Below are 13,803 nucleotides of genomic sequence, written 5' to 3'. Positions count from 1 at the left end.
CTAGTTTCAAGTTGTCTGTCAGCAACAGCCTGTGACTGGCCTTAATGCCCCCTACCATAGTAAGCGGGGAATCCACCAGCATTCCTGCTCCTGATTTTCCTTGGTTAATGTATTTCCAAAAACCACACATTTAGGTGAAACAAGCTCAGATCACCCAAGAGGATCAGACAGAAGTTTTCTGGAGAATCTCCCAAGAGATTATATGGCTGCATCATGGTTAGAGGAGGGGAAGGGCAAGTGTCTGATTGATGCTATTGTAAATGTGGTGCAAGTCAGGTTTGATGGGCTAGCTGGTCTTTGATATTTGTTTATTCTTAATTGGTTTGAAGCAATAACCTCAAAAAGCTCTGTTACAAAATAGAACGGCGACCATTGAGTTCCAAAGCATCAAGAAGAATAGTAAATCTTTGGTACTAGGTCAGATTTGGGTGTCTGATCAGCATGACAAGTTGGAGCAAAGCGTCTATTTCCAGGCTATATGACTCTAACGCAGGAGATGGGACTTATTGGACAAAGACGATTACAGCAATGGGTCAAGCCTTCAAAATTGCAGACGATAAAGCTGGGAATGTGGATATAATCCAGGATTTATTACATTCACAGATTGTTGCCTGAAGGAGTTGAGTTAAACCCAACTTTTTCACAATAAAGGGATGAGACACCAACAATGTGACACAATATTATTATATTAATGAGCTGACAAACCCAGAGATCTAGAACACTGAACCAGTGCCATAAATGCAATCCCCACATTCACAGCATAAATTCAGTTAATTAAAACTCAGGACAACAATGGTGCTTACGAAAGAACGCAATAGACATAGAAGTCTGACTGCTTCACAAACAGGAGAAAGTTTACAGGAGAAAGTTTACTATTCTTACTCCAGCCTGGCAAATATATGACTTCTATCATTTCTTAGCAGGCTATTTAGTTATATTAAACCACTAACCATAAGCATATTAAGAATATCTGGACAGACCACCCAGGAGAACCTGAGACATCAGAGTCAGATTTAACAAGGGGACAACATGCCCAGTCGACTCTCAAAATTCTCTTCCCTGACATCCATGACTAGTGGTAAAATCAGGAGAGCTGTTCCACAGACCAGTGAAGCAACAGCTGATATAGTTTTTTACAGAATCATACCTTTCAGCCAACATTCCAGATCCATTTCCAACCTGAACAGGACTGACCTACAAGAGCTGAAAGTGCAGTGATAGAATAGAGAATGGAGTCCTCAACATTAACTCCAGATTCTATAAAGTCACATGGCATCAGGTCAAAAATGGGTAAGGAAATTCCCTGCTGATTACTAATGATTGTACTCCCTCAGCTGACAAATAGTGCCTAATTTGCATTTCAGTCACTTGGAAGAGCACAGAATGTATGCTAGGTGGAGGACTTCAAAGATGGCCAAGGTGGTTGTTAGCAAAACTATGGCCAAGGTTGGCAAAGGTTTGACATTTACATGTGCCACCAGTAGCTCTGTAGCAGGTGGAGGAAGAGCCAACAAGAAGAAAAAAGCAATTTAAATTCATCCTCAGTAATCTACTTTATGTAGATGTTACTGCATCCAATATTGGCGGGAAATACCACCATAAAGTCCTTATGGAAATGGAATCCCCATTTCAGTACCGAGGACATGATGTTTTGTGTCACTAACACTACATTAAATAATTCAGAACAGATGAGGTCAATCTGGACATCCACAAGACATTATAGTTCATCTCTGGTATTTGCCTGTTTTGGAAGGACAGATCACACCAGGTGTGTTTTCCTACTGCTATAACTGAAGAAGTCAATTTGTAAATGCAATCCCATCCACACAAGACACAGGTGGGTAGTGATGGCCCAAGTTTCACTGATTTTGTTTTCCTTCTCAGGCCCTCAACACTAGCAATACTATATTCTACCATAATGTGCAACCTTGTAGCACAGCACTTCTGTTCTACCATAAGCATTAAGTCAGGGGACTATCCCTCGTTCAGTGAGGGCTGTAGGGAGTATTCCAGGAGCAGAAACAGTTGTTCCTGAAATTGGGTGTCAAACCATTGAAGCTCCAAGTTAAAGCTACACCCACACCAATCTGTTAAAGTAGCATTCAACTGATGGAACTAAGCAACCTAAAACCAATGAATTAGATTTAAGCACTGCAGTCCTGCCACATTAAGTCGTGTACTGTTGTGGATGAGGATTTCCATGGACAACCCCATCTCCAAAGATGCTGGAGCCCATTACATCAGTGCAAAAGCCAAGGTTGAAGCTTTCACAACAACCTTTGGTCAGAATAATTCTGTCAGAAGCACTGCCTGATCAATCTCAATCACTATAGTTGTAATGTCATTGAACTAGTAATTCAGTTATATATTCTGGGACATGGGTTTTAATCACATCATTGTAGATATTTAAATTTCACAAAAATCTAACCTTAAAAATTTGCCTAATGGTAACTGTGTAACCATTGCACACTGTCAAAAACCTGAAACAGAAACAGAAGTTGCCAGAAAATCTCAACAGGTCTGGCAGCATCGCTGGAGAGAAATCAGATTTAATATTTCATGTTAAGTGACCCTTCTTCAGAACTAGAGTTCATCAACTCCATATTAGCTGAGTACAAATAGTAAGATCAGACAGTATTATCATTATTCAAAGCCAAAGGAAATACCTCTCCTTTTCAGATAAAATATTCAGAACGTCTAACTGTCTGATATTTTCCAAGGCAAACTTTGAAAGATGATTTGCATGGCAGGCCTGAACCCTCACTCCCTTCCTAGTGCAGTCTAAGGAAACATCATCAAGCGAATTGAACATGCTAAATTGCCCATAATGTTCAGGGACATATAGGTTAAGTGCATTAGTCAGGGGTAAACATAGGGGACTGGGTCTGGATTGGTTACTCTTCAGAGGTGGGTGTGGACTTGTTGGGCCGAAGTGCCTGTTTCCACACTGGAGGGATTCTATGATTGTTTTCTTTGTGGCACAACTAGTTTGAGTACCTACTTCCCTTTTGAATGTCGCCTTATTTGAAGGCTCCTTTGGTCTTCCTATGACTGCAACGGGTCTCCCACTTAATTTCCCATAATTAACTCGAGGATGTCCAATTTTACTGCAATGAAAACATTATAATTTCTTTACAACATTTTTGGTTGAAGCCTTTGGCATTTATTGGTTAGAGGTTCTTTGTATCTGTTGTTTAAAACTAATACCTGTACTTCTATCTACAGACTTTTTAAAATTTCAATTTTTGTGGTGTTCTATATGACCATATCCCCACTTGCAACTGTCTATGTGGGATATTGTAGATTTCTGCCAGATCGGCTGCTTGTCTGATCTTAAATACCTGACATTGATCTAATTAAATTCCAAATTTGCTTTTACTGAGTTCCTCTATGATCATAATTTAATTACACTTTCAACATATTTCTCGACCTTGAGTGATCTAAACCACTCATCCCACAACATTTCTTTCTCCTTTGCAAGTTCCACAAATGTCTCTTAGGTTTCTTTCTTGTACTCCTCAAATTTATTTGATAAATGTCAGACACAAGCTCATAAGTATTCAATGTTGCCTCTTTGACAGTGAAAATTGTTCTTCGGACAAGATGGCATACTCAGTTACAGCTGTATTTCTCAAAACACTATTTCAAATTAAGGTCCAAACCTCTTTTGGCCACTTCAACTGTCTAGCCACTTTCCCAAATGAGAGAAAATGCCTTTTGACTCAATCCTTATTAAATTTAGGCATGCAGCATAGATGGTTGATTAAATCAAATCCCTCAATGGAATCAAAATAATCATCTGAGCTGGTAACCCTTTCTTTATTCTTTATTCAAGCTTTTCTTTGGCTAAATCATGTTCTCTAATCTTCTTATCTCTTTGATGTTCAAGTTTTCTTAATTCTATTTGTGTCTGGTTTTGGCAAAACTCAATTTCAAGTCTTAATTGTTAATTATATTTTAGGTAATTCTGGTTGTGACATCCCAACTTCAGGTTTTCTTTCTACCATTTCTAAATGTGGTATGTTAACTCAAAGTATCACATCCTCATGAGATCTGCTTTTACTTCTACCTTCAATACATCTGCTAAACCCCTCAGTTTAGTTAAAGATGTTAAATAATCGACTCTTTGATACTCTACTCTCAGAAAATACTTCACAACCAATGAAGCAATCATCAAATACATGCAAGAAACATCACCATAACACTGTTTCAAACCCAGAACCACTGTTACTTTAACAAAACAGATACCTTTTACATCCAGTGAATTCAAAGATCCCGGATGTGTTCCAACTTGTTATAATCCCAGTAAATGTTACACAGGACAAGTCAGATCCCAGTCAGGAACCTAGTTTGATGGATCACATTTTTATTTGTTTTGGTTTTAACAAAGTGATCTCTCACTGAAACGTAAGCACATGATGCTGCAGATTTTGCTTTAATAACAAAGCTGCATTTTAATACAAAACAAACAAAGATAAAATAGAATAATCTAAACTATCCACTTAAAATACAAATTCAAATGTTTTACAATAAAAGTATAATCCAATTATTTCCAAAAAATCTTTGTTAAATCGAAAGGAAACAAAACAGCACTTGTACAGTAGCTTAAACACAGTGGTACAGTACTCACTTGTATAACACTCATACCAGAATCTCCATATACAAGACTTTAGAAGGTTTAAGTAATTTGTGATTTGAACTTTTAAACTGGAACTGCAGATAGCTTCAGTAAGAATCTATCACATACTTGAACTTCAATGCACTCAATCACAGAAGAGCCAATGGACCGCAGGGTCTTTTTGTGCACTATCGTCTTCTCTGACCCCATGTTACCGTGCAGAAGGAAGGTACGAAGACCATCATGCCTGCACCAGCTTAAGTAACACTTCTGGGTATGTTGTCCCCGATACATCTGGTCTGAGACTGACACTAACTTTCACTCCAAGGTAATCTAATTCAATAAATCCACCATTCATCTTCCTACACAACCCCCTCTTCCAAGATCATCACATGACAAAAACAACCCCATACTTAAAAGCAAATGCCTGCCTTCCTCAGCTGTGGACATTTCCATTCAACATTTTTTAAAAATCCAAAACTCTTTACAAACCTTTGAGACCTCGTTGTTTACTCTGCTGAGTAACAGACAGTCTAAAACAAGCAAAAGCCCATTCAAAACAAAACCCATTTACTCTGCATCCTGCCTCAAAAATTATTTTTTTTAAAAGGAGTCAATATGGCAACAGAAGTAATAACAGCTTAATTACTAACTTCAGACACACAGAAAAGCCCAACAACTACAAACTCAAAATCAGAAATTCAAGTTTACAGCAACTAATATTAAAGCTTCCACATGAATCCCAAAACTTTCACCACACCATGCACAGTGAAAGCCAGGACACAAAGCAGCTTGGATATGGAAAAGAAAACTGAACCAAGGGAGTTTGCATTATTAATTCTATTATTAGGATATGATCTGATAAGTGCACCCAAACTAAATCTTAATTGAAAGTCTTTTAATCTCCAATTTTCCAAACCATAGTGACAATGTCAAGTCAGTAAAAGGTGAGAGTCCCACGTAACAACCAATGCAATGTATGACAGCTTGTAAATAACAGAGTATAGGAAATAGGAAATAAACAACCAGTGTTTTAATTCACAACTGACAACTGAATTCAATGTTTAAAAATGACTTATGCCCTTTGCTAAATTTGATAGTAAAAGACTTTCCAGATAAAGTAGATTATTTGCAAAATCTAGAGACTTAATTTTAGTTATCTGATAGTACAGAACTTGAGTAGTGCTGAAAAAGACACATTTTGTCAAAGCTTTTCATCTTGCATTCATCAGGATAATTCACAAGAAATAAAATAAGTAGAAACCTACATTTATACTATATGGTTAGCAAGTACACTGATTAGTAACAGTGTTGCTATGAAGATTGCATCAGTTAATGATTACTGACAGTTAAGTCTCAAGATTTGATTACATTTTAGAGCAGCCAGCTTAACTCTGATCAGTCAAGGTATTACTGTGAGATATGAACCATTTTGTTGAGTTGGAACAATCGCTGTGCATGTTCTTTCTGTTTGCAAAGTATAAAGCCTCATGTACTAAGATATGTATGCTCCAGCCCATGAAAGTGCACAACACTGATAATCCCAAATTGACTTGCAACATAATTCTTCACTCAATCAGGATTTTATAACAAATGTTGTCTAGTCGTGGAATTGTTTTAATGTCGGACACCACATCATGAGTTTTGCAAGCATGGCTGGAAGAGTTTGGTCAGTACCTCCCTTGCTGTGAACAGCTAAAGAGATATGATTTTGGTATTCTTGTGAACTGTCCTGATAAATACAAAACAAATTGCTTTGACTAAATGTAATGTTTTTCAGCAAGACTTGATTTTGTTAATCAGAATTTTGTCTGTCCAGGGCAGCTAGAGTTATTGTCAGACACCAATCATATCTCAGACTGGAGAATATCTACAGGATCAGCGCCTGGTAAAACAATATGTTGATATCTTTCATCAAACCATCACAGATATTTTTGTTAACATGCCATTCAGTTCTAATATCAAGGTTCGGTATTAGCACTCTCCACAATGAATGAGGGGTTTGCTCATAAAATCTAGGGTCACACTCAAATACTATTCTAAGGTTTACAAAGTTAAAATCACACACCAGGTTATAGTCCAACAGGTTTATCTGGAAGCACTAGCTTTCGGAGCACTGCTCCTTCATCAGGTGGTTGTCATATTCTGAGGGTGTCACTTTGAGGGTTTTTCTGATTTGTGAAACTAAAGCCCAGCTCTCTCTCACTGGGTGTAGTAGATTCCCTTGACACTCCTTTAAGAAGTGTAAATGAAGACTTGCAAGGTACGTTAACCAATATATATCCCATAGCCAATATCACTATACAGATTGTCTAATCTTTATCTTATTGCAACTTGTGGGACCTTGCTTTGGACAAATTGGCAATAGTGCACCATTATAACAGTTAGAAATATGAACAGACTGCAAAGCAACAAAATTTCCTAAAGTTATAAAGAGCACTACATAAATGTTTTTTTTTTATTTTTAATTTTAATGATCATGAGAAGGTTACAAAAGCTTCTCTGATTGAATTAATGTGAGACTGCCTATTTTTTTGATCTCCGACACACCACATTCTGCGTTCAGTATTATTTCCTTTGACTGACATACTTAGCAAGAGCTAATGAATGAGTACATCATCTGCAGCGACCTTGGCTGCCCTCCACTGACATCTTCAATTCTGACTCAGAATGACATTTTTTAAACAGATTATGATCACGGCTTAAAACGAAATGCTTTTTATTTTTGGAAGATGCCACTTACGTATACAATCCTTCACATTCATCAGCACTTGCTATTACTTTTATTGTGATGTTAATTCAATTACTATCTCCTCTGACCTTTCCTACAAAGCATTTGAGAGAGATCTGGTGACAAGCAGTGGACAAAAGGAAATGTGAGGTATGGTGTTTAATTTATATATTTTGATAAAATTTATTTTTGAGGTTGGATTTTTTTTTAAACTTTCACCTAGTTAGATATGGGGCTGTGTGTCTGAAGGGATTTAACAATTAGCTCCTAAGAATATCTGTGGCCAGAGTAATTTCCTCATAACAATGAGAGAAATTGACTCAAAGAATATGAGAGACTTTGAGTGAACTAAGCACATAATGTAATATACTAAGCTCTCTTTTGGAAATTATGAAACCTTTTTCTAAGTGATTAGGGAAAACACCCATGATTTAGAATTAAACCTAACAATTTTATATTCAGTTTGCAGCAGTCCTACAAAGCTCTTGGTTGAAGGTAAATGTGTAAAGCAGTTTTTATTGAGAAGGGGAAGGGACAGTTGAGATTTGTTTAAATAAAAGCTCAGTGTAAGGACTTCAGTAATTGTTCTGGACCATAACTGTTTAGGTTAAACCCTGACAGGGATTATTTGAAACTTAGAAAATTTTAGCTCAGGTCATTGAAGGCTCCAGGAAGAGGCTAACAGATTCTCCATACTGGGAGTTGAAGTCAAGGTTAAATGAAGCCAGTAGAGATGATAAAAGAGGAGGTTATTTCTGGTGTTAGTTGTATAAAAGGGCGCTTTTGGGATCCATTGAGGGGTGTTTTTGAGATTAATGGAGTAATGTTTTTATCATGTGTTTTGAAATTTTTAAACGTGTGTCATAAATAAATAGGTTGGTTTATCCGGTTTCATTTTTTCAATCGTATCTTAGATCTTTTGAATAATAAACGTCTGTTTTATTATTAAAACCAAATTTGCAAAACTGTGTGCTTATACTTCAGTGAGAAACCACCTGTTAAAACAAAAAACAAGATAGGATCTATCCACTACAATCTCAGTCTGGGATCAGACTTAGGTGCAGCAATAACATCAGCTGGGATCATACCAAAAGTGATGTTGATTGATTTGTATGACACTTGAGTCAGGAAGACAGAAATACAACACTTGCTGATCAAATAAAGATCGCAGTTGATTACATTAGTAGCTAGATGATACCATAACCATGCTAGGATAGAATACAAAACCAAGGAAGCTTTCTGCCTTAATTGAGACTGTTGTGCCCAATTATAGGCACTACACTTTATATGAAGAGTATGTTGGAGAGCAGAAGAAATTTGGAGGAATAATTTCACATTAGACTTTACATTAAGCAGAGGTCTAGACTAGGTTACACAAATGTACAATCTGTCCTTATTTTCATAGAACACTTTGATTTTAGATTATTTATAGAAAAACAATCAAATATATGGAAATTGAGGAAGTAGAGGATTTATGCTCCAGAGACTCTAGATCAGAGAGATGCAATATTGAGTTCCATAGCATTACCACGAATGACTGGCTATAATTGGACTACGCCAAGGTTACATTGGCACTTTCTATTGTCATCATGCTAGAAACAGCACATGGTCAGGCTTTGAAGGGCAATGATACATTAACTCTTTTGGATGGGGCCCTCCTGCAGTTTACACAAATACAGGATGATCAACTCTGTGTAAGAAACAAGAGACACCATAGCATGACTATGAGAACATGATGAGGCCATGGGAGAGATTCCAAGGGGCCTGGAACCAGGAAGCGTGTAAGAGGTGCATACACAAAAAAATCATAGGTTGTCATTACAGGTTACTGAAAAGCAATCTCCGAGCAGAAGTTATAAGAAATACAAGACAAAACAGCATCAGAGGATCAACCTGGGATTTGGGATGCTGCCTGACCTGCTGTGCCTTTCCAGCAACACTTTTTCAGCTCTGATCTCCAGCATCTGCAGTTCTCACTTTCTCCCAATTAAAGGTAGTCCCATAAAATCCAAGATGGTAATCTTCCTGTATAAACAGGAACTTTAAATCTATTGTCTGTTATTCTCGTGACACTTTATCTCATATATTTTATTAAAGGATTCTTTTTAGTGATGTGGGCGTTGCCAATAAGGCTGGCAATTATTGGTCACCACCAAATGCCTTTAATACAAATTTGTCTTGTTAACTACATGAGTGACTTGCCTGAGATCAGTGAAGAGCGAATCACATTGCTGGGGTCTGGAGTCACATTTAGGTCAGAACAGACAAGGACAGCAAATTTTCTTTCTCTGAAGAACTTCAATGAGCCTTCATTGCAATCCAATAATTTAATTGTCACCACTTTTGATGCTTGTTTTTACATTTCAGATTTATTTAATTACATTTAAATTCCCCATTCGCCAAGGCAAGATCTAAACCTAGATCTCTGGATCACTAGTCCAAGTCTCCAAATGAATAGTCACTAGTTTCAAAATCTTTAGTCCAGCAAGTAAACACTAAGCTATTGTACACCTCCTTTAATTTGACTACGTTAGTTCTGATTAGAGGCTGCAGCCAAATCATGAAGCTGACTTTCACAATTAGGTATGCTGAATAAGCGGTTTTCCATTTTCAGCAAGTTCTGTATTTCGCTTTTTGTTCACTCACCTGAGCTGGGTTAACATTTCCACCCTCTTTCACACCATAATGATAGGAAAAGATATCTGCCATGGTTATGTTTTCAGTGGCATCTGGGACTGGGTCTGGGAGAAGTTGTCGAATTTCTTCCTCTGTCCACACACAGAAAGCTCCCTCTTTCTTGTCAACTGACTGAGTTGTGGGGTATGAATCTGCATCTTCAGCACTGTAGAAACCTCCAGACTGTAAAGACAGTTTGAGTTAATCACACAGAGGCAGGAAATATACAACTCTTTCATGAACAATACATTGAATTCTGACTTCCCCATAATTTCTCAAACCTTGAATCTAATTTAAGAGTGAACTGCAATATATTCTAGTAAAGTACCAAGTGGACTAAAGTTCTTGGACCAATTCACAAAATGAGTACAATCACTACTCTTACCCACCTTCCCTGGTCACAGTTTCAAGCTGAACCCAATTGTTTGCAATCTTGCCATCTTAATCAACTTGAAGATGGGCTCTCAATATTGACTACCTACTACAATTCTGGATTAGTGGTGCTGGAAGAGCACAGCAATTCAGGCGGCATTGCTAGAAGAGCACAGCAGTTCAGACAGCATACCTACTACAATTGACTACCTACTCTATTTCTAATGCTGCACTCCTCTACCCCAACATAACCCATCTCCCTGGTGCTGCTGAAACCCTTATCCAGCCCTTGATCATCTCCAGACTCATGTGCTGAAGTGATGAGTAAACATTAATACAAAAGCAAAATACTACAGGTGAAAATTTGAAATAAAAACAAATTGCTGGAGACACCCAGCAAGTCACAATATCTATGGAAATAATGCGACCATCAGGTTGGCAACATTTTACTCCTGTCTTAGTGATGGATGTAAAAGACTTGATGAGAATTGGAATAGGAGCAGAGTTTTGGTTCACCTCAAACTTATAGAAGGTGGAATTGGGAGAATGACTAACAGAACATTTGAATAGTCAAGTATCGAGGGAAGAAAGCATGATTTAGGGCAAACTTGAAAATCACAGCATTGGAATCTTCATCGAGAGGTACAAATATTTGCTCAGCAATCACTTCCCTACAGCAAGGACAGATATCAAAATATTAATCCTTCCACTTGTGACAATGTGACAGAAACAGAACAGCTCAGGACTGAAGCAATGTGTTGCTTAACTTCGAAAGGTCAGTTGTTGAATTTTAACATAACAGCATTCATAGAAATGCCCATTTATTTTAAAATTGAAAAATAAAAGGTGAACAGCAGCAGCGATCTGCAACAAAACATGCATGTTCTGTCATGGCCTTTCCTCCTGAATATTTCTCAAACCAGTTAAAAATCAATGCGATTGAAGCACCTATTTAGCAAATGCATAACCGAGCACCTATTTGAGCACAGCAAGACCCAAAGTAATAATGTGAAAATGACAAGATAATCTATGGAGGGTGTGGTTGAAGATGGTGAAAGGACAATTACATATGGCTAATATATAAGCTCCTGCCTAGTGATACCCACACACCAAGAATAAATGCCAAACACTACCCTGACAATAAATTACAATCTTGAAAGAGCTTGCCTAATGATCCAATGTGACGTTTAGATTTTCCAATATCAACAACCTTTGTGACCTTATTCAGTAATCATCAATCACATACAACAGCATACTTTTATGTCAACATCCTGAACAAAAATAACCATTGTCCCAGTATTTTTCAGTCACTGTATTTTTCCAGTCATTCCAAAAACAATATAAAACACCTTCTGCAGGAGTCATGTGTGGCATTTTGTAGCACAATAATAATGAGGCAATGCACTGACAAACAAAGGCCTTGAAGTGAAAGAGAATCATATCAATAATTTAATAGTTTTGAATTAATTGGATCTTTTCTGTTCAAGAAAAGATAGATTTCATTAAACATTTGACCTTGGAAATTTAGCTACCACTGCTACCTCTCAACAATCGGAGTGCTACAATGACAGGAGTTAAAAATCACACAACACCAGGTTATAGTCAGACAGATTTATTTGGACTATAACCTGGTGTTGCGTGACTTCTAACTTTGTCCACCACAGTCCAACACTGGCAGCTCCACATCAGAACGACATGAGCATTTCCATCTGTGGAGTACACATCACTCTGCCCCTGGGTCAAAAGGTTTTGAATTCAAGGTTCAGTCTGGGAAATAAGGTCAGCACCCAGCCAGAGATTACCTCAAGAAGCCATCCCTTATATAAAGTTTTTTTTAACCACAGCCCTTGGTCTGCTATCCTGTAGCATTATTTCAGCATTCTACCCAAAATTTCTCTTTTAACTAACCTCACTGAAAACAATGAACTGGTTATCACTTGATTGTTCTTGCTTGCAAATTGGCTGCTGTATTTGATAGATTACAATAACAACCTGAAAACACTCTTCATCCTCAATGTTGCTTCTGATCCTAAAAAAATGCAAGTCATTTCTTCTTTATAAGAAAATACTGAATAAAAGCAGGAATGAACCATTCCATTTGACTCTATGCTTGCCTTGCCATTCAATACAGCACAATCAATTCAACCTTGCTGTGTAGTCCCCCCCCAAACTATGTTGTCAAACTCCTTTCAATTAAAAGCTCAATTGACAAAAGGGGTCACACTTCCTTTCGATTTGAAGCCAAAAGCACTTTGTACAGTAAAACTGCACTTAGCAGATGTTGCACTGAACTCCCCATCTTCTCCACATCTCCATCTTTGCTTGTCTTTGTTCCTCCCACTCTACTTCCTCGTCTCTAAACCTCCTTAAACTCTGTCATAATTCTAACTTCTTCCAGTTCTGATGAAAGGTCACTGACCCAAACCATCAATTTTATTTGTCCCTGCACAGTCGAGTGTTTCCAAGTCTTTTCTCTTTTTTATTCTAGATTCCAGCATCCTCAGTACTCTACATTTGATGCTTCATTAATTCAATATCCTGTTCAATCTGATGATTCATTTGATGACATACAACTATTATCAGACAGAACAACGACAGAAACTGAACCCTGATCACCAAGCCTGATAAACAATTTGTTTGCATCTGCTGTTTCATTAGCAGGCTGTCAACAAATGGATTAGCAAACTAAAATTAACTGTGCATTTTAGCAGGATTGTATTACAGACAACCAATTCATCTTAATTGAATAATCTATGGGGTTTTTTTTGCAACAATTAATGACATATTTGGCTGTATTGAAACACTAAAATAATTCTGCTTCCTTGTTAAGCACGCATGTTGTGTCTTGTCTTAGTGACTCAACACTGAATTTAACAAGTGGTGGCTTTTCCCCATTTTGTTTAAGCAATCTCATCAATTCTCCAGCTAGGCTTGAAGAAGGTTACAAAGATATTTTGCAACTTTTTATTCATGATACTGCAAACAGAGTTACAGCAGGAGAAATCTGAAAGGACTGGATCAAAAGTGCTTGGATTCAAATGTCAGAAGGCTGACCACAACATTTTCAAATGGATTTTGTTCGCCACTGTCCTGTGCAGAGCTCAACAGATTCACCCGACTAATTCCAGTGATTTTCAAATCAGACTTTATTTATTCTGTACCTTTTTTTGTAAAACTGTCTTCACCGTTCAATTATGGCAGAAGCAATGTATGTGTGTATCTGTGTGTCGACAGCTGAGATCTTTCAACTGAAATAGCTAGTTTATGCCTAGTAAAGGGGACAAAGTAAATATTAACTGTTTGTGCCAGTGCAGGGACTTTGGCCTCAGTGTTACAGTTCACATTGTTGAAGTGGTTGTGGGGTAACCTTATAGCAGTTTATGAAATCTTGAGGGGTATAGATAAG

The 13,803-nt window shown here is 37.5% G+C and overlaps 1 protein-coding gene across 2 annotated transcripts in view; it reads right to left on the bottom strand.

The window, feature by feature from the left end:
• spata20 (spermatogenesis associated 20) overlaps nucleotides 1-13,803 on the bottom strand; it is a 356,120-nt gene that overhangs the window by 276,203 nt on the left and 66,114 nt on the right. For both annotated transcript variants that reach the window (XM_072558226.1, XM_072558227.1), the window contains exon 10: nucleotides 9,996-10,208. In XM_072558226.1, coding sequence (XP_072414327.1) covers nucleotides 9,996-10,208 — 213 coding nt within the window. The remainder of the gene's footprint in view (nucleotides 1-9,995; nucleotides 10,209-13,803) is intronic.

Source organism: Chiloscyllium punctatum, chromosome 39 (genome assembly GCF_047496795.1).
Source record: "Chiloscyllium punctatum isolate Juve2018m chromosome 39, sChiPun1.3, whole genome shotgun sequence".
Lineage (NCBI taxonomy): Eukaryota > Metazoa > Chordata > Chondrichthyes > Orectolobiformes > Hemiscylliidae > Chiloscyllium > Chiloscyllium punctatum.
Note: the sequence above shows the minus strand (reverse complement) of the source record. Positions and strands in the feature narration are given on the sequence as shown.